A 20,615-nucleotide genomic window follows, 5' to 3' on the forward strand; every position below is an offset into this window, starting at 1 on the left:
TTGAGGCCTAGACACACACAGGCGTGTGAGGTCCCTGGACGGGGGTCTCCTCTTGCCCTGGGCCCCACAAATGTCAGGGAGGGGCCTGTGATACACTCATTGAAAGGGTGTGGTAAGGATTAATGATGTCTGTTATGGGCAAGGGGTAGTTTGAAATTATACAGCACCTTGCATGTTGGCCCTCCCTGCCCAGTAAGATACATCACATTCCTTCCACCTCCTGTCTGGCATCCACATCCTGCACGGACTTTTCCAGGGAAAGAGCGCTCACCACCTTCCAAGGGAGACACCCCCTGTGTGTTTGAAAGTTCATTAGAACGTCCTTCCCTATGCCGACCGCCAAATTACCTCCCAGGTGCTTCCACCCTTTGGACCAAGTTCTGGATGGTGACTTGCCCAAGGCCACACAGCTACTTGGTGGAGGAGCCTAAGTAGGACCCCCAGGCCCCCAGGCCCGTTCTTGCCTCTCCACCCTGAGGTGACGCTCAGAGGAGCCCCAGAGCAAGCGGGGCCATGGCGGGGAGGCGGGGGGCCGAGTCCTCTCGTGGCTCTGTGCCCTCCCTGTCCACCCCCAACCCCAATCATCCTACCAGCCCAGCACATTAGAGCTCTGGCTTTGCTGGCCCTTTCCACTAAAACAGAGAGAAAAAGAAAAACACCGCACAACGTTCTGGGGTCCAAAACAAACACCAAGGACAATGTTAATAAATACATAAAATTGTAAGGATCTGGATCTCCAAGGCACTTAACATAGGCAGGCTGGGTCGCGCAGGAATGGTTCAGTGTGTGCCCCAGCCTTGCCGGGAGGGGCCAGGCAGCGGGTGGAGAGGGCACCTGGGGAGCCCCTCTAGGGCTTCCATTCTCCGGGGGTTGCCACCTGGGACCCACTGCTCCTATTCCTCTAGCCTGGCTCAGAGTGGCCCCCTTGCCCTGGGAACAGAAGAACTAGCCAGCACCTCTACGGCCTGCTGAGGAGTCTGGGAGACCCTCTGCATGACTTAGAGTGAGAACCCCTGGGAGAGGTCTTGGGAACTGGGCAGCTTCCTGAGAGCCAGAGGGCCCAGGGAAGTTACCTGCCCTCGGAGGTAACGTGGGTGCAGCTGAGGCCCCCCAGTGCTGCCTCCTCCCCACCTGCACGAGGGGCAGAGGCTCACGTCCTGACCTGGGGCACTTGGCCCTTGTCATCCCCAGGACCTGGCTATGAGTGGACTCTGGTCCTCAGCCCTGGAGCCTGGTCACCCCCGCACCCGCACCCAGTACCACAAATGGACCTCTGGCCCAGCTTAAGCCAGGTGGGAGAAGAAGACGCCTGACCCCAGTAGGAGTGGTCTCTGGTAGAGGGCAATGATTGGCAGGGCTCAGCCTGAGAACTCACGTCTCCTCTGTGCCCCACAAAATCACCTTCCAGGTCGTGCTCTCTTCACGCGCCGGAGTGATGACCACAGTTGCCGTTCCGGGCCTAGCACCAGCTGGGAACCCCCTGGATGATGAGGACCCATGTTCCAGAGTGTCCAGAGCCCCCTTCTCAGGGGGGCCTGGGGTGAGGTTAAAAGGCCCACCTGTAAACTGGAGGCACCAGAAGTAATAGGAAGTGCCATCTTCAGGGGCAGAGGTGGCCACCAACATGGCCCTCCAGCCAGCAATTGCAAGGTGGACTCTGCCCTTTGGCCGTGGCCAGAGGAGCTGTCTGGAGCTCTTGCTGTGAAGAGCTGGGTCTGAGATGAACTGGCCTCCCGCCCACACTGGCCCTGCAGCCGGAGCCTCACGACCACATTCGGCCCCAGCCCACTTCCTCTTGGACCACCCTGTGAGGGCTCCCCCGGCCTTCCCCGGCCCTGCTCTGCCCCTCTTGGCAGAGGAGCCTGGTACACGGGGCCTCCACAGGGGTCTCCACGATTTCTGGCAAAGGGAGGCAGTGTGAGGCCCGGTGGCTGTGTGTGTGTGTGTTTGTGTGTTGGGGGGAGTTAGCTGGCCCTCTGTCCTGGCAGGAGAGACAGACAGGAGCCCTGAGAGGTTCGATTCGGTCACCTGGGCTGCTTGCTGAGGTATCTCCGGTTAGGGCTTTCCCTGATCTTTTTCTTCCTCATAGACCCACTTCATGGGGTGAAAAGTGTCACAGCCCCAAACTAGAACAATAAGAAGGCAAATAATTTAAAAGGCAGTCCGTGCTTGCCCGGGCCCCGCTGTGTGTCCTCTGAGCCGGGATGGCTGGGGCAGCACAGAGGGTGTAAACTTGACTGGTGGGGTGGGCAAGGCGAGGCTCATGTCACCGGGGAGGTGGTGGGAAGGCTGGTGCCTGGATGTTTCGGGTCTTCCCTGAGCTGCCCTTTATCTTCAGAGACTGGTGTAGGGGCCCCAGCCCAGCCCCAGGGCAGTCCCCGGGGGGCACTAGGGGAAGTGCCCCAGAATACTGTAGGGTTCAGTTTCTGGGCAGCAAAGCGGCGCTGGTTCACTGGGGAGCTTGTGCCCAGAGGTCCTGGGAGCTGTGTGGGTCGGCCACGCTGATGGTCGTCTGATCCTGCTGGTCCCACAGTGGGCTCCACAGCCTCTGGAGGGGCCTTGGGTCCTCGGAAGGGGCTCCCAGGAGTGGAGAAGGGTGGTGGTGAGGCCAGGCTGGGGTCCGGGCTCGCGTCAGGGCCCGAGGCCTTTGTGGTACAGGACTCACAGCACAGCCGGTGGTAGCCGGGGATGGAGCAGTAGCGATCAAGCACTTCCATCTGGCAGAAGATGGACCTGTCCTCCACACAGGGCTCTGCTGCACACACAGCACAAGGACCGATGCTGGAGGACGCCCATCAGCCAGGTTACAACTCCCACTCAGCCCTCCATCTCCCGCCCTCACCACCTCCCAATCAACCCAAAGGAATCCGATCCACTCTGGCCAGGGCCAGGCAGATGCCCGGGTTACTCACACTGTGACAAGCAGCTTAAACATCCTGCCCCTGGTGAGCACGCATTTGGAACAGTAAGCCCCCCACCAATAAATTTGGAATCAAGCAGATCTAGGTTCCGATCAAGGCTCTATCACTTAAAAGCTGCAAGGCTTCGGGCAAGTCATTTAAACTCTCCGACACTCAGTTTCTTCTGTGAAATGGGGATAATGCTGACATTTACCAATGAATAATATTATTATTATTGTAAATAGCATTTGTAAAGTTCCTGGCATAGAGGGGTGCTCATTATATTAGTTTTGCTTGCTTTTGTTCAAATGTCATCTAAAAATGTTTTTGCATTTCTGTGACAACTTCAGGTAGGTCTCTCCAGACAATGTGAAGGCAGGAGCTTTGCTTTCTATTAATTTTTGCCAGGGAAAGAGGAAAGGAGGGGGACAGGGAAGAGGAGAGGAGGGGGAGAGAGAGAGAGGGAGGGAGAGAAAGAGAAGAGAGAAAAGGTAGGGTGCTGGCTTAGGGGAACAGGAGAGACTAGAGAAAATGGAAAGCCAGTGGCCTCTAGATGGCGCTAGAATTCTAGGGTCAGAATCAGAGCTCCCCTTTGCTCCCAGAGGAAGAGGAAAGGAAACCCTAGCACTTGAACAGCCTGAGCCTCAGCACAGGAGCAGAGCAGCAGCAAGACTGGAGCCAGAGGCTCCTCTGAGGACGTTTAATCAGACCCCTCTATTTTACAGATGAGGTCGCTGAGCTCAGAGAGTTTCACGAATTTGTACAAGGTCACACAGCCGATTGATCCTCTAACTAGGAGTTTGGGTCTGGGATCTTTCTGCTACTCATCTTGTCAGACCCTGGTCCTTGGGAAGGTAAGAAAGGGAAGCAGAGAAGGAACCTAGGAAGGAAGCACAGAACATAGAGCCTGGTATATAATAGGTGCTTAGTTAATATTTATTAATGGATGGATGTGGGTGGTTAGATGGATGGGTGGATGGATGGCAAGATGAGAGGGTGAGCTGCTGGGCTCCTGATCATGAAGCAGAGAGAAATGACTGCTACTATATTTGTTGTTGGCTGACTGCTAAGCAGGAATGCATGCATTATCTCATTTAATTCTCTCAACAGCCCTATAAAGAGAGCTCAGAACTACAACTGCTTATCCAAAAATCTTGGAACCAGATATGGTTCATAATTCAGAACGTTTGAGGTTAGAAGAGTAATATTCAGTGTATTCACATTATATAATGTCCACAGTGGAGACTGGAGGTCACCTTGCAACCAAATCGGCAATGTTTCCACAGCAAAACAATAACTAATCTCTTGTTAGTTCAGTTCAAATTTTGCTTCCCAGTGAGTCTGCACCAAATTTAGGGAGACACTTGCAGCTTTCAATATTTTGGAACTGCAGATAAGGAATCATGGACCAATATAAGTATCATCCCCACCTCACAGCTGAGGAATCCAAGGCTCCAAGAGGCTAAGATCACGTGGACAGCCTGGAAGCTGGGTCCACTCCACTGCACGGCCCACGCCCACGATGCCGCGAACACTGGAAGACTGGGGAGGGGGTGGGGTCCAGAGATACACTTACTTGATGATATCTTGTTGATGGGATCTAGGGGCCCAGATTGTGGCACCCATTCCCCCTCTGGGGTCACAAGTTCCCGGACGTCAGCCCTCACTGTGGAGTTCTGGAGATTTCCTGTGAGGGGGAAAAGCAGCTCTAGTATTTGGGCTGGGAAGCCAGCCAAGCTGGGCCTCAGGTCTAGGCCAGAGGAGCTGGGCTGGCCCCCCATCCTACCCGGCTCACCTCCGCAGGCAGGCAGGCTGCAGACCTGGACCGTGTCCGGCTTGTCCCCCTCACAATGCCCCAGACTGCTGGCGTTGGCCCGGCACACCACCTGCCGCAGCTGGACGCCCTCTCCGCAAGTGACGGAGCACTGCCGTGGGGAGACGGGGGCAGGGGGTGTGGAGAGACAGAGGAAGGAGGTGGTGAGCTCCGAAGTCCAGCCAGTGCCCAGGACAGAAAGGGGACAGAGAAGGGTGCCAAGTCTCTGCTGGACCAGAGGGACATGCAAGGACTGCTCTCAACAACCTCTCCAGGACAGCACAGCAGCTGTCAAATACTCCTGTACCAGGTGGGAAAGAGCCACTGCCCTGATCTTGGAACCCCCTGAACCTTCGCACCATCTGGAGGGGGCCTGTGGGACCCCATTCCGGCACTACTGCTTGTGTCCACTCTGTCTGGCCTGTGCCTGGGTCCTTAAATATTCTGTGTATCACCCTGCTGCCATCCACTAGCCCAAGGGACCTGAGGCAGGTCCATGCACTTGATGATACCTTGTTAAGGGGATGTAGGAACCCAGACTGTAACAACTGCTAAGCTGAGAAAGCTGGGGGATGGGGTCACCACGGACCCCTCTAGCTCTGACATTCAATGACTTTGTTTCCAACACTCAGCTTGTAGAGAGAGACATGCTCAAAAGTGTCTTCTTCTCTAAGAGGGAAAGGTGTGGGTACAAGGAACAGAAGGCCATTTGAAAGGGCTGCCACACACATCATGCCCTGGAACCCACATACTCGGATAAAGGGGTGGGGTGGCTTCAGGAAAAGCAAGGGTGCCCCATGTGACCAGGTCACTGGGTTTGTAGGCACTGAGCACAGCCTCTCCTAGCGGGATGGGAAGGACTTGCAAAGGTCCACTTCTCATACCAGGGCAGGTGATGAGCAAGGGAGACACAAGGGTCACATGCCACACAGAACAGCGGGACAAAGATGGCTCATCTTCCCAGGAGGAATAATTACAAACAGCAATAGCTCTGGAATGCTCTGCCCATCTTACAGGGGCAACTAACTTCCACCAGCTGTTGCCTCTCTGTTTTATGTAAGGGGCCCTTTATGGACCAGCAGTCTTTCTGGTTTATATTCAAACAAATAAAGCTATATATTATGGAGAAGAATATAAAATCTGCACAGGTTGTGTGGGGATTTTTAGTTATTTAAAATACTCTGTATTATGCAATATTTCAAGCCTACAGGAAGGTATGAGGAAGTTGGTCATGAACACCTGTTCAAACACCCCCACTAGCAACTTTAATAAATCAGTATTCTGGCGCATTTTCAAATACTGTGTTGTGCCTTTTTAAACTTTAAGTAAATGGTATCCCCATTGGTAGTGCTTTTTTCTTCATACTTCAGTGCTTTTTCTCACCTATTTTTCTGAGGTTTATCTATATTGATAAGTACAGTTCAAGCTTATTCATTTTCCTTGCTGTATAGTATTTTATTACATGAATAGACTGTGGTTTTTTTTGGGGGGGGTCCAATTTCCTATGGATGGATATTTAGAATATTTCCTGATACTTTGCTATTACAATAAACATCATTGTGCTTATTTCCATGATCAAATGAGGTTTTAAAAATTGTAATCAAATATACAGATCATAAAATGTACATCGTAACCATTTTTAAGTGTACAGTTCAGTGGCACTAAGTAAATTCACATTACTGTGTAACCATCACCAGCATCCATCTCTAGAACTGTTTCTTCTTCCCAAACTGAAACTCTGTGCCCATTAAACATTAACTTCCCATTCCCCTCTCCCCTGGTCCCTGGCAACCACACTTCTACTTTCTCTCTCTATGAATTTGACTGCTCTAGGTATCTCACATAAGTGGAATCATACAGTATTTGTCATTTTGTGTCTGCCTTACTTCACTCTACATAATGTCTCCAAGGTTCACATCAAACGAATTTTTAAGAGAAAACCCCAAACTTGAAAAAACTTCCCTCTGGCCCCTGGACTATTCCACAACCTTCTTACTGTTTGCCATTTTCTTCCCTGGCCTCCCAACAATGAACTTGCTACAGAGCTGCCAGAGTGATCTTTAAACCTGAAATCAGAGCTGGTGACATACACGTTAAAACCTTTCAAGTTTCCCACTGCTCTTATATAACTCTAACTCCTCATAAAGCCCTGCAGGATTTGACCCCCTGCCCACTCTCTGAAGATGTCGTGTAACCCCTGCCCCCTCATTAAGCTCTAGTCCCAATGTCCTTTAGCTTTCTGGAACATGGCAAGGTTGTTCTTGCCACAGGGTCTTCATATGGCTCACACCTCAGGTCTCAGCTCAAATGTCACCTCCTCAGAGAGGCCCTCTCTGATATGTTACCCTGTTTACTTCTGCTCAGCTCCAACTGCAACCTGTAAATGCTTTTGTTATTGGTACTTGTCTCTTATATCTCCCTCACTGGACTGTAAGCCCCACGAGGACAAGAATCAGGTCTGTCTGGTTGGTAATGGGTTCCAGGCATTCTTAGTACAGTGTACCTGGAACGTAGTTGGCACCTTAGTTTCCCAACCAGGGATGGAACCCATGCCCCCTGCATTGGAAGTGCAGAGTCTTAACCACTGGACAGCCAGGGGAGTCCCAGTAAATATTTCTTAATACAAGAGTGTCTTTCAATTTGCTCATCTGTAACAAAGGGATATTAGCCCAGGCCTCCTAACTCTGTGAAGGTAAAAGCTGATAGTGAATGAATATAAAGGCCAAGCCCAAAACCATGGCCCAGCATACCGTTGGACTTAGTTTTGAGAAAAATCAGATCAGATGTGGGGAGAGGAATTCAGCCAGAAACACTCCGCCTGCAGGGAGCACCAGATCTCTCTGCAGCTCCTCCACCCAGACCCTCCTCTTCCTTGACTTTGCAAGGAAGGTGCCTGTCGGCCCAGCCCCTCCCACGCCCTGAGGACAGCTCACCTGGGACCAGGCTCCCGTCCGCCACTGGGCTGGACAGGGCACGCGGTGGCAGGGCCGGCGGGCCTCGGGCCGGTCCCCGGGGCAGGCCTTGGCCGGCATGGCCTTGTGGGTACCGTTGGAGAGGGGCAGCAGGCACTGCACTCCCCGAGTCTGCACCCCCAGCTTCCCACAACTCCGGCTGCAGGCGCCCCACTCCTCCGTCACCCACCTGGAGACAGACAGGGAGAAAGGTGGAGGAAAGGCGGGACTATGGGACATTTCCTCCCAGGGCCACTCCCACTCGCTGAACCACCAAAGGCAGGAGCCACAGAGACGGTTTGGGCTTCAGAATGTTTGGGGGCCAAGCCAACCATCCATGTGGCTCTGCAGCTGTCAGGTGTGTGGCCTTAGGGAGGTCACGTATTCTCTCCTCTGTTTCCTCATCTGAAAAATGGGTATAATGCGTATTTAAATCCTGACACCCTGCAGGTCCTTGGACAAGCTATTAACCCCTCTAAGCCTCAGTTACCCCATCTTTACATCAGGATTCTTTCAACACTTCATAAATATTTGCGTGTCTATCATGTGCAGGCACTGTCCTAGGTGCTGACATTCAGCCGAGCAAAAAACAGATGAAAACCACAGCTTGCAGAGTACAAGCCCCTACCATGGGGCTCTTGGGACAATGAAAGGACCTGTATGTGTAAAGCACATGGCAGAGTGCATGGCATGCAGTAGGCATGTCATAAATGCAGGCACTATTATTATCACTGTCAGTGCCTGCAGAGCTTTGGTGCTGATCAGCTAAGCCGCTAGTCTCCAAGTGTCTTTTAGCCACAGAGCAACTTCCAGCAGCATCTTAAGCAGGCGCCCACTGGAAGAGTTAGACAAAAGCAAAACTGCTCTGGTGGGGTGGAGGGGAGGGGCAGCCGCCAACTCCCACCCCCCTCTGTTTCCTGAGGCATCATTTAGTAAACAACAGCTTTAGCCAACCCCTTCCCTTAACAAACAATTAGCCAACCCCTTCCCTTAACAAACAAAACAAAAAGCCCCGAAACTTCATTTGGCATTTTACAGATAAGGAGACAAGCCCGGGGTGGGGTGACCTGCTAGGGGTCATGGCAGAGTTAGCCCCGCATGCTCTGTGATCACAGATGTTTGTGGGCAAAGTGGCCTGAATAAAAAGTCACGCATAAAAAAGAACCACGGAGAGCCAGGGGGCTGGGGATCGTGGCCTGGGCCGGGCACAGGGAGGCCATGGCAGCCTCTAGCACCGGTCAGCAGCTCCCGCCTTGGCTCTGAGGTCCCTCTACCCTGTGGGAGCAGGGCTGCTGTGGATCAGCAAGGCTGAGTTTGAACCCCCCAACCCTGGGAGGACTTCTGGGAGGCAGGAGGATGGACTCAGTTCTTCATAGTTTCCTACTGGCCGGCCACCCTCGGCCCTACCTGGGGGCCACTAGAGAAGCCTGCTGGGGCTGAGGACAAGCTGGGCAACAGGCCCAGAGACCAGACATCGATCCTCCACAAATTATAGCTCTCTCCTCTCCCCAAAGCCACCTCCAAGTAACCCCAAGAACATGACCTTGGGCTCAAAAAGAGCCTGTGTCCTCAGGCCAGGGAATCCCAATCAAGGGCTAGACCACAGCTGGGGGATGGAAGGCCAGACCGCATCCCTGGGCCCCAGATGACTGGGCAGGGAGGAACTGGTAGACAGCATCCTGGCCTAGGGCCTGGAAACACTGCAATCCTCTTCACCGGCATGGCCCCCCTGGATCATTGAGGGAAAGCTGTGTCCCCAGATCGGGCCTCAGCTTCCCCATCTGTAAAATAATGCTGGGAGGGGCAGAACAAAGGCAGCACCTTCCTCCTTCTGGGAGTGAAAGTTAATGCAGAAATCCCAGAGGGGATGGACGGGCAAGGAAGGCAGCGCGGGCCGTGGGCAGAGGCGTCTGGATGCTCTCTGCTCAGGAAGTCCCGGCTGCAGGGGCTACGTGCCTCCACCCTCCAGCGCTGGCGGAAGCAGGCTCACCCGCCCCTCGTCCTGACGTCAGGGCAGAGAGAGGGTCTACGGTCAGCCTCCTCGTCCCTCCCCCAGAAGCACTCACGCAGGCTGGGCACACGGGTGCTGGTTGCAGCGCCGGCGGATGGGCTTGGGCCTCTTCCTGTGGTCGCACAGGTGCCGCTGGACCATGTGGTGGTCTCGCCGGCGCCGGCAGCCGTACTTGGTGAACTGGATCCCTGAAGGGAGGACAGCCTGCCGTGGGGGTCAGTCTCACCAGGCCCCCACTGTCCTGCCCAGAGCCTCAGGGACAGTGAGCTCTGGAGAGACTGCAGCCAATCCCCCCTCCCTCTGTGCCTTTGCACCTTCCCCTCCCCAAGTCACTTTCTGAAGAAGCCTTCCCTGACCAGCCCATCTCAGGTGTCACTGGTATAGCACAGGTGGGGACGTGGGCTGCTGTCTCTGCGCGCAGCTGGTGAGCCCTTACAGGGCAGAGGTCCTGCCCCGGATACTGCTCTAGCACCCCCAGCCAAGCCCCAAGGCCCTGCCCAGGCACCCTGCCACACCCCAGAGACCTTCAAGGAGAAACTGAGGCACGAGCCGGGGACACGCCAAGTGGAGACGATGTCAGGCCCCCGACCCCTCCCGCTCCTCCCACAAGGCGTCTGCAGTCAGGCAAGCCAATACCTCCTCCGCAGGCCTTGGTGCAGGGTGCCCAGTTCTTGAGTGCCCACTCGTAGGTGTCCGTCTCCTCCAGGAGCACGTTGTTGCTCCCGATAAGGGGCAGCAGGTCCTCGTGGATGACGTACTTGTAGGCCAGGCTGCTGCGGGGGCCGCCCTCAGCTGGGGGGAGCGCCTGAAGGGAAAGACAGACGAGGTGGCAAAGGACTGGCGGGCAGGGAAGCAAGGCCAGCATAGGGGGACCAGGGAGGAGGGGTCAAGGGGGAGGATGTGGGGTCAGAAGCAGAACCAGTGATAGCCAGGAGGGGGCAGCACTGAGCACACACTGGCGAGGCCTTTCAGACCTGTAGCCACATGGCAAAACTGAGGCAAATACAAGCAACTCATGCAGCTCAATGGCAAAAAAACAAACAACCCAATCCAAAAATCCAACCCAAGACCTAAATAGACACATCTCCAAAGAAGATATACAGATTTCCAACAAACACATGAAAGAATACTCAACATCATTAATCATTAGAGAAATGCAAATCAAAACTACAATGAGATATCATCTCACACCGGTCAGAACGGCCATCAACAAAAAGTCTACAAACAATAAATGCTGGAGAGGGTGTGGAGAAAAGGGAACCCTGTTGCACTGCTGGTGGGAATGTAAATTGATACAGCCACTATGGAGAACAGTATGGAGGTCCCTTAAAAAACTACAAATAGAACTACCATACGACCCAGCAATCCCACTACTGGGCATATACCCTGAGAAAACCATAATTCAAAAACAGTCATGCGGGCCTCCCTGGTGGCGCAGTGGTTGAGAGTCCGCCTGCCGATGCAGGGGACGCGGGTTCGTGCCCCGGTCTGGGAGGATCCCACATGCCGTGGAGCGGCTGGGCCCGTGAGCCATGGCCGCTGGGCCTGCGCGTCCGGAGCCTGTGCTCCGCAACGGGAGAGGCCACAGCAGTGAGAGGCCCACATACCGCAAAAAGAAAAAAAAAAAAAAAAAAAAAAAAACAGTCATGTACCAAAATGTTCATTGCAGCTCTATTTACAATAGCCAGGACATGGAAGCAACCTAAGTGTCCATCAACAGATGAATGGATAAAGAAAATGTGGCACATATATACAATGGAATATTACTCAGCCATAAAAAGGAACGAAACTGACTTATTTGTAGTGAGGTGGATGGACCTAGAGACTGTCATAAAGAGTGAAGTAAGTCAGAAAGAGAAAAACAAATACCGTATGCTAACACATACATATGGAATCTAAAAAAAAAAAAGAAAAAAAAAGAAAATGGTCAGAAGAACCTAGGGGCAAGACGGGAATAAAGATGCAGACCTACTAGAGAATGGACTTGAGGACACCGGGAGGGGGAAGGGTAAGCTGTGACAAAGTGAGAGAGTGGCATGGACATATATACACTACCAAACGTAAAACAGATAGCTAGTGGGAAGCAGCCGCATAGCACAGAGAGATCAGCTCGGTGCTTTGTGACCACCTAGAGGGGTGGGATAGGGAGGATAGGAGGGAGGGAGATGCAAGAGGGAAGAGATGTGGGGACATATGTATATGTATAACTGATTCACTTTGTTATAAAGCAGAAACTGACACACCATTGTAAAGCAATTATACTCTAATAAAGATGTTTAAAAAAACAAAAACAAAAAAAACTCAAGCTAAGCAGGTACTGTGTGCCAGGCCTGAGAACAGCCTGTGTGCCCATCGGTGATTCTCCTTCCCACACACCTAAGTTCCAGTGAAGGCAGGAACCATGTGTGCTGGTCTGTCCTGCTCACCAGAGCACCCACACTGCCTGACTCTAGAAGATGGTCTACAATAGAGACTCTTATCAGATATAGGATTGCCAATATTTTCTCCCAGTCTGTTCAGGTTATCTTCTTTCTTAAAAATGTCTTTTTTGATGTACAAAAGCTTTCAATTTCCATGAAGACCAATTTATCTCTTTTTTGTTGTTGTTGCTCATGCTTTTGGTATCATATCTAAGAATCCAAGATCATGAGATTTATCCCTCTCTTTTCTCCAAGAGTTCTATGGTTTTAGCTCTTGTACTTGGGGCTTTGATCTATCTTGAGCTGATTTGGGTATATGGTGTGAGGCAGGGGTCTAACTTCATTCTTCTGCATGTGCATATCCAGTTGTCCCAGCACCATTAGTTGAAGAGGTTCTTCTTTTCCCACTGAATGACCTTGGTACTCTCATTGAAAATTAATCTGCCATGGGTGTATGGGTGGACAACAAATGTAGGGTGAGTAGAAAGCACATGCTGGATTGAATTAATATGCTGACATCAATAGGCTTCAGACCCTGCCCTCTAGGACCTCCCTGACTAATGAGGGTAGCACCAGGAACAAAGCCTGTAGAAGGTCTCCCTGCCACCAGCCAGTGCCAACAGAGCCCCTCCCGGTCTGGTCTCCTGAGTTAACAATCCCTGCTCCATAAGCCCTGGCTTATGGTCTAGGAAGAGGGGGTGTGGGCAGAGGTGGACCTCAGCTGGGACAGTGGCCCCAACCCCCTCCCAGGAGGCTGGCAGTGCCAGACAGCACCCCTGGGCCACAGGCCACTGGACTCCTGGGCTCACTTGCTGGCAAAGCCATAATGCAACTGGATACTGGATGAGGGCAGAACGACGGGGGAGCCAACCCAGGTCCCTCCAGCTCCTCCTGGGCCCTATTTCTGACCCTGTGTTAAGGAGAACAGACTCCCTGTGTGAGGCATCTCTGATCAGACAGTGAGACAACCATTTCTTTTTTCCTCCTCACTTGCCATCCTGCCAGCCTCGAAGCACAGAGGGCATCTTGGCCTTGCCCAGGCTCCTGAAGACACCAGAACAGGAGGATTTCCACCAGGCCTGCGCTGGCTCAGCAGCAGAGATGGTGACCTAGGGGATTGGGCTGAGGCAGCAAGCGGGGGTGGGCAGGGGCCACCATGCAGGGTGGGGACTCACCAGGATGGCAATGGCTTCTGGCAGGGGCCCACTGGTCTTGAGGCTCTCCTTGGCATCCTCCACCACGTACTCCCACTCCAGGCCCATTGCAGTGAAGGTCCGGCTCGTGGCTTCCTTGCCCTTGGGGTTGAGGATGAAGCTGCCTGTGACCTGGTTCTTCACCGCTGGCCATGGGGAGAGGGTCACACAGATTTCTATTCCCCTCCACAGGAGCACCAGCCACACCTCAGGGGTTTCAAGGCCGTCCCAGTGGGCCCCTAGGGGCTCCCTGCCCACCTGTCACTCCTTCCCACCTGAGCCTTTCTCCAGTCGGATGGATCATCCCACTGCCCCCACATAGCACCCCTGTCTCTGGACCCTGGCGCACACCATTCCTCTCACCTTGTCTCCCCTTCTTCCTGCCTGACTAATCTCCACCCACATTTAAGGCTCAGCACAATTCTCCCCTCCTCCAGGAAGCCTTCTTTGATTGTCCAGTCCTCAGGGATTTGCCCTCCCTACAACTTCGACAGCAGAGCATAGCGGCTAAAAGTACAGGCTCTGGAGCCAGATTGATCTGGGAAAGTTACTTAGCCTCCCTGTGTTGCCTCAGTTTTACCATCTGTAAAATGGGAATGATAATTCTACCTAGCTCATAGGGCTGCTGCCCCACGAGGATAATCGCAGTATCCCTTGCCCACCTACCCTGCCATGGGGCTCTTGGGACAATTAAAGGAGTTCATATATATAAAGAACTAGGCAGAGTGCATGGCATGCAATTGGCACTTAATAAATGGTAGGCACTATTACTGTCATCAAATCAGCACCTGACTTTTAGCACTGTTGCAGTTACAGATATCCTGTCTCTCCCATAGCCTGTCAGTGTATCTCCTCCATCTCAGTGTCCTTGGCCCAGCACAGGGCCTGGCACAGAGCAGGAGTATAAAAAATATCTGTCCATTTTTCCCCCTTAAAGTCCCAGTCAGCGAGTAACTCACAACTTGTAACTGAAAGGCGCTGGGTGACCGGCGGGCAGAAGGTGTGTAGCTGTAGACACCCCAGCAAAGGCCCCCAAGTCACAGCCTCATTCACCTGGGAGGCATCAGGGGTCAGAGAATGGCTGCACCGTGGGACCCGAGCCCCCAGCCAGGTGGGGATGGCAAAGGCTCTGGAGCCTCAGGGTGTCCCCAGCTGGTGTAATTATAATAGAAGAGCTAAGGATCCAGGGCATGAACCACATGCTGTTCACTCTGCTCCCTCCTCAGTGGGATCCTCACATGCATCCTGAGGTTGGTGCTGTTATTAATCTAGATGGGGAATCAGAGGCCCTGAGAGGGGCAAGGGTTTGTCCTGGACACACAGAGGCTGGTAGCCCAGCTCTCCGGAGGGCCAGCCTCCCTGCTGGGAGGGAGGAGAGACGCCCCCTCCTTTCCCGCGACCTGATCTCTGCCAGCCCCCAGAATCGCCAGACCCTCCAGGCTAGAGCTGAGCATCGCCTCAGGCCCTTGTCTGCCTCCACAGCTCACGACCACTGCTGTCCCTGGTCCCTGGATGTACACCCCGCCTTCCTGGGGGTGGTGGGCTGGAATCTTCACCACCTCCTACCAGCTCTGAGCCCAGGTCCTACCACTGACCCACTCGGTACCTCCAGCAACTCTTTTAACTTCTCGGAGCCTCAATTTCCTCAACTGCAAAATGGGATAACAAGAGGGTTATCATGAGGCTCCAATGAGATAACGAATGAAAAGCGCCAGCTCAAAGCCCCACACACGGTGGATATTAACAGCACGGCTTGTCTTCCCTTCACTTCCTTTCAGAGTCCATGACCCCAAATTCCAGGAGCGCCTCACACATTTGGACATGGCCTTGGCCTTCACTGCCAAGGCTGCCACCTGTCCTGGGCTTCTCCAGAGAGTACATACCCTGTTAGCGCACGTGTGCACACACACGGGCACACACACACTCACTCCCACATACACATTCTGCACATTTACACCAGGGCCGCTGCGGATCTCACACATGTATAATCACACAACTTATGCTGACGACAGGTCTCAGTTCTGCTTCCCTCCCCCGCAGGCTCCCTAACCCTCACCCCATAAACACACAGCAAGTGTGCCCGCCCAGAGCCTGCCACAGGTGCTAGGAGCCTCTGCCCCGACCTCCAGGGAAGCCCATCTGCTGCCTACAAGCCCATCTAGCTCCTTGGAAGGGCTGGACATCTGAGCGGGGTTGGGGGAACGTGGGTGGAAGGGGCTAGCCAGGGGCCCAAGGGGCTGCTGACATTATGGAATCATCTGTAGGGGTGCAGTAGGAGGAGTGTCTGTAAGCAACCATCCTCTTCCAGGGGTAAATGACCTTCTCTCCTTGCCCCTGTGCAGGCGTAATTCTCCACAGCCAGACAGGCAAGTGGGCAGGGAGGTGGCCAAGCCAAAGCCCTCCCGTCTCACACCCCCCGTGCAGAGGAGCAGCTGGCAGGGGCACAGGGTAGAAGATGGGAGACCCAGGCCCAGACTGGCTCACCCCACAAGTGAGTGAGGGCACACAGAGGGCCCACAAGCCACTCTGTGCGTCAGTTTCCCCTTGTGCCTTATGCCTGCTTGGACTACACTCAGGTGCCCTCCAGAGCAGGTTAGGAATTTTTACAGCTGTGCTAATGCAGATGTATTCTCCAAGGAGTGCAAGTTCTCCAGGAGACTTTAAAAATGTTTTGTATTATTTTAATAATAACCTAAAAATACGAAAAGTCAGCACTTTTGTAATATACAAGCTTGCCCAGAGATGTTAGGTTTGGGGTTCGTGTTTATGATGAGCTGGTGATAAGCAGGGTGACTTGGTGGGCATAGTGGGTAAGAGCAGCCTCTGTGACAGGCTGAGGCCCAGTGACATCACAGCCCACATGCCCTCAGTAAGGAGCCTGAGCACAGACGAGTGTGGGGGGACCCAGCCACAGCCCAACGTGCGGGCAGCAGCCTTCTGCCCACCTGCTCGCCAGGAGCCTCCTCCAAACCATGCTTACGTGTTTTAAATTGAGATATACTTCACAAACCAAACCATTCTGCCTTTCAAAGTATGCAATTCAGTGACTGTGCAATCATCACCACTGTCTAATTCCAGAACATTTTCATCACCCCTGAAAGAAATCTGCCCATGGGGGCTGTGGGCTGGGGGGTGGAATCTTCACTGGATCTCCTTTCATACCTTCTGATATTTGAACCATGGAGCAGGTTCCCATTTCAACATGAATAAAAATCAATCAATCAATAAAAAAGTGTTCTCTTGGGCTTCCCTGGTGGCGCAGTGGTTGAGAGTCCGCCTGCCGATGCAGGGGACACAGGTTCATGCCCCGGTCCAGGAAGATCCCACATGCCACGGAGCGGCTGGGCCCATGAGCCACGGCCTCTGGGCCTGTGCGTCCGGAGCCTGTGCTCCGCAACGGGAGAGGCCACAGCAGTGAGAGGCCCGCCTACCACAAAAAAAAAAAAAAAAAAAAAAAAGGGTTCTCTCCCATTATTCGAACTCATGAAATGCCCTCTGCATTAGAATCCTCTCCTCTGTCCTCCCAGCTCCCCCAACACCCGAGGGCAGGTCCCGGGGCCTGGCTGCCCATCTCCTGGCACCCTGGCACTCACCAATGTGGTGGGGGATCTTCTCCAGCTCCTCAACCTGGATGTGCCTGGCACCTGCTGGGATCTGCACCAGCTTGAGAGCTCCTGCCACAGAGGAGGATCCAGAAAAACCATGAGCATCCTGAGCTGGTAGCCCCACTGCCAGCATCCCCCATCACCCCCTCTCCTCACAGATACCCAGGAACCTCAGTTTCCTTGTCTGTAAAATAGGAATGGGCCCTTCTCCATAAGGTGCTGAGAGGATCACAGTTCATACAGCTTAAGATGCTCTATAAATACTACTGGGCTCTGTGTGTGTGTTAGTTCCTATTATTTGCCACTTTCTTGACCCTCCTTTTCTCTCCTGACTTTCCCTCCCCTCTTTCTTCTCACACTTTAAGCCACTGTAGGGATTTCGATGAAATAGGCCATGAAGATCCAGCATGGGGGGCCCCCGTGATCCTCCCAATCCGAGGCCTGAAAACTAACCTTTCTCAGAGCAATCAACTTTCCCCCAACAAGGAGAGGCATGGCAAAGCTGAAACACTCCCCAAGGGGAAATGAATCTAGTTCATACTAAAGTGTAAAGGACTAATATCTGGCCCTTTTCAACAGCAAGTGTGGCCAGATTGGAGGTGGGGAGGGAAGTCAAGGAACTCTAAGGCACCAGGAGTTCAAAGCAGGAAGCGCTTCAGTTTAAAGAAAAAAAAAAAAAAAGTGAGAGAGGAGAGCAAAAAGGAAATTACCAGTCCAGCCTGGGCCTCATCTACAGATCTGTCTGGACCCTCACTCCCACCAACAGCCCCAGGCCAAAGAGATGGCTGAGTTCCTAGGACAACACAGTGCCAAGCAGGAAATGCTTCTGAGCTCCTGAGCCCAAGCGCAGGCGCAGCACGCCTGCAAGATGAGAGACCACAGCCGGGGGCAGCTGTGGTCTGAGACAGGCTCCAGGACCCCCCCTCCCCGCACCCCCGAACGGTGGCCCGGCTCAAGGAGGGAGGGCCCACCTAAGGGATGGTTCGGACTCTAGTGACGCTAGCTGGGCCAGAACCCCAGGCCCTCCTGGTCGTCCCCCAGCCCTAATCTGCTCACCTGCCTGCTTGGAGGCCTTGCCCAGAGTCCCCTTCACAGTCCTGCAGTGGGAGTTGTCGCCGCCACAGACCCCACACTTGTCATCTGCCTTCATGGACCCCACCTCCTTGTCACAGCCGACGGGCTGAAGCCAGAGATGGGGTCAGAGGGAAGAGGCTTCCATGCCCCACCACCACCCCCAGGTCGGCAGCCCCTGGCCCCCTCCTCAGTCCCCAGGCACTGACAGGAGAGGACCCTGGACCGAGAGGCATTCTTGGACTCGCCATGTGACATGGGCAAGGTCTTAAACCTGGCCACGCCTCTCCCCTTGAATGGGGCTGGCAGCAACCCCTTTCCAGCATCCCAGGGGCATGTTGAGGACCAAGGGGTGTCATGGGTGAGGAAGGGGAGGCGATGCCTGTCTTCCCAGGGAGCAGAAGGCGGTAGTGCAGCCCTCCAGTCTCCCGGGGCAGGCAGAGGGTGGGCGGCCAGGAGGGGGGCACCTACCACGCACTCGCCGCGGGCACAGATGCTGTACGGGTCCCGGTAGCTGCAGCGAGTCCCGTCGTGGACCACCTGGTTCATGAAGACCACATCCCCTGTGTCCTCTGACTGGCAGATCAGCTCACACTTCTGGGCGTCTGTGGGGAAAGGGACCACACTGACCCAACTGGGCTCGGAGAAGGTGGGTTGGCCTAGACCGACATTAACACATGGCCCGAACAGGAAGCTCCAGGGGCCAGCTCTGGGCAATGGGGGGAGAACTAGGTGTGGAGCTGGGCTTAAAATCCTTGCTGTGTCACTTCTGAGCCATGTAACCTTGGGCAAATCATCTGACCTCTCTGAGCCTCAGTTCCTTATTTATTACACCTGATCACTAAAATGCCACATCACGTTGTTAAGAAACATCAAGTGATAAAACAATAATAATAATAAGAATAAGCCGACACTTAATGAAAGCTTACTATGTGCCAGACTTCTAAAACCTTTATACATTCTTACTGTACAACTTTAAATGCTTTTCGTGAATTAACTAAGTTAAGCCTCTCAATAACCCCAAGGAAGTAGCATTACAGAGGAGGAAACCAAGGACCAGAGAGGTTAAGGAATTTGCTCAAGGCCATACAGCCACCCAGTAAGTGGCATTGCCAGGATTCTAACCCAGGCAGTCTGGCTTGAGTCCTGCTCTGACCTCTACATACGCATCCCCAGTCACACATATGATGGTGAATCTTACCATGCTTGTGAACATTAGAAGGCTGCATGAAAGTAAGGCAGAACAGTGGTCTGTGTTTGGGTTTACAAAATGGAGCAGCAGTGAGGGAAGGAAGGAGATCCTTTCTAGTTCTAACAATCAAATCAAGGCTATTAACGTCCTACAAAAGTAGGTCCCGGAGAACATATAAACACTTGCTGTGTTTCTTAGAAAAAGGGAGGTTGGGGCTTAGCTAACTTCCTGGAATTTGTCTAAAAGTCCTGGGAAAACCCAAAGTCCAGCTGCCCCATTGGCCTTGCAGCCCTTCTCCACCCCGTGTTGCAGCAGCTTGTGTGGGTCCGGATGGATGTGCAAGGCTTCCAAAGCAAAATTTGTAAGGAACCATCTGGCTCCCTGCTCCTCATCCCTGGGCTCCCAGGATACCTGGTGACTCAGGACTCAAGTCCCAGCACTCAGGACTCAAGTCCAGAGCCACAACATCCAATACTACTTTGGATTTCATGCAGAGGGGGAGTCATATTCCTGGTGGGACCTGGGCCAGGGGCTAAGGGGTGGGGCGCTGCATCCCTCCCGAAGACAGGCAGGACCCTGACCAGTACACCCCAGGCAGGTGGGTTTCTGGGCAGCCCTGGAAGCCAGCCGACAGTGGCATGGGAGTGGTGAGCTCCCCAGGCTAGGAGGAGTCTAAGCAGGGAGAAGACACTCCCTACAAGCATGTTCTGGAGGGGTCTGTGCACTGGCGGGCAATACACAGGCCTCCAAGGTCCCTTCCAACTTGAAGACAGTCATTCTAAATGTGAGCTGAAGATGGAGGGTCTTGCAATTGATACTCTGGAACCCGGGCTACGAAGAGGTGGCCCTGGGCTCAGGAAAGGCCATTCTGATGTTGTGCGCCGTGTTGATGCCGAGGGCTACATGGTAGGGGGTAAGCATCAGGCTATGGAAGGACCATGGAGAGGCCAGCAGGGGAAAGTAGACTGAGAGGACTGTTAAAGGCCCTTCCAGCCTGAAGGCATGAATCCAGCCCTTCACTGGGTTCTCTCTGCCGCTGAGAGAGCCATCACTAGAAATGCTCCAAAACAGATAGGCACTGGCTTGGCCCCAGAATTCAGACCTTCCGCTCGAGTCCTGAGACCTGTGTCCAGGGTAGCCTGTAGGGGGTCAGTAGGAGGATTCCACAGACTCCCATCAGCCTGATTTTCAAATCATTTTCATTAACTACTGAAACAGCAGCACAATCAGTAAAACCTAAAAACATGGTATGTAATAGGACAAAGCTTCTCAGGATCCCGGTTATGCAAAGCAAGGGGCACCCACACCTGTACCGGGCCTTCCGCACAGGTAAGGACATGTCCAAAAGGCACCAACCCCGACAGCCAGCACTGCTGCCAGCCGGTACCTCTGAGCCAAGTAACCCTTGCTCAAGACATTGTCCTTGCATCTGACAGAAAACAGTCAGCATAAGCATACA

General features: G+C 53.4%; 1 protein-coding gene across 1 annotated transcript in view; it reads right to left on the reverse strand.

Moving 5' to 3' along the window:
• Positions 1 to 735: 735 nt before the first annotated feature.
• ADAMTS14 (ADAM metallopeptidase with thrombospondin type 1 motif 14) overlaps positions 736 to 20,615 on the reverse strand; it is a gene marked incomplete at its 5' end in the record, with an annotated part of 112,800 nt that continues 92,920 nt past the window's right edge. The window contains 10 exons of the mRNA XM_081256535.1: positions 736 to 2,755; positions 4,477 to 4,587; positions 4,696 to 4,825; positions 7,647 to 7,854; positions 9,731 to 9,863; positions 10,312 to 10,480; positions 13,271 to 13,434; positions 16,882 to 16,962; positions 17,950 to 18,073; positions 18,436 to 18,569. Coding sequence (XP_081112661.1) covers positions 2,262 to 2,755; positions 4,477 to 4,587; positions 4,696 to 4,825; positions 7,647 to 7,854; positions 9,731 to 9,863; positions 10,312 to 10,480; positions 13,271 to 13,434; positions 16,882 to 16,962; positions 17,950 to 18,073; positions 18,436 to 18,569 — 1,748 coding nt within the window. The 3' untranslated portion in view covers positions 736 to 2,261. The remainder of the gene's footprint in view (positions 2,756 to 4,476; positions 4,588 to 4,695; positions 4,826 to 7,646; positions 7,855 to 9,730; positions 9,864 to 10,311; positions 10,481 to 13,270; positions 13,435 to 16,881; positions 16,963 to 17,949; positions 18,074 to 18,435; positions 18,570 to 20,615) is intronic.

The sequence above is a fragment of the Mesoplodon bidens genome (assembly GCF_964165515.1).
Source record: "Mesoplodon bidens genome assembly, chromosome: 1".
Taxonomy (NCBI): domain Eukaryota; kingdom Metazoa; phylum Chordata; class Mammalia; order Artiodactyla; family Ziphiidae; genus Mesoplodon; species Mesoplodon bidens.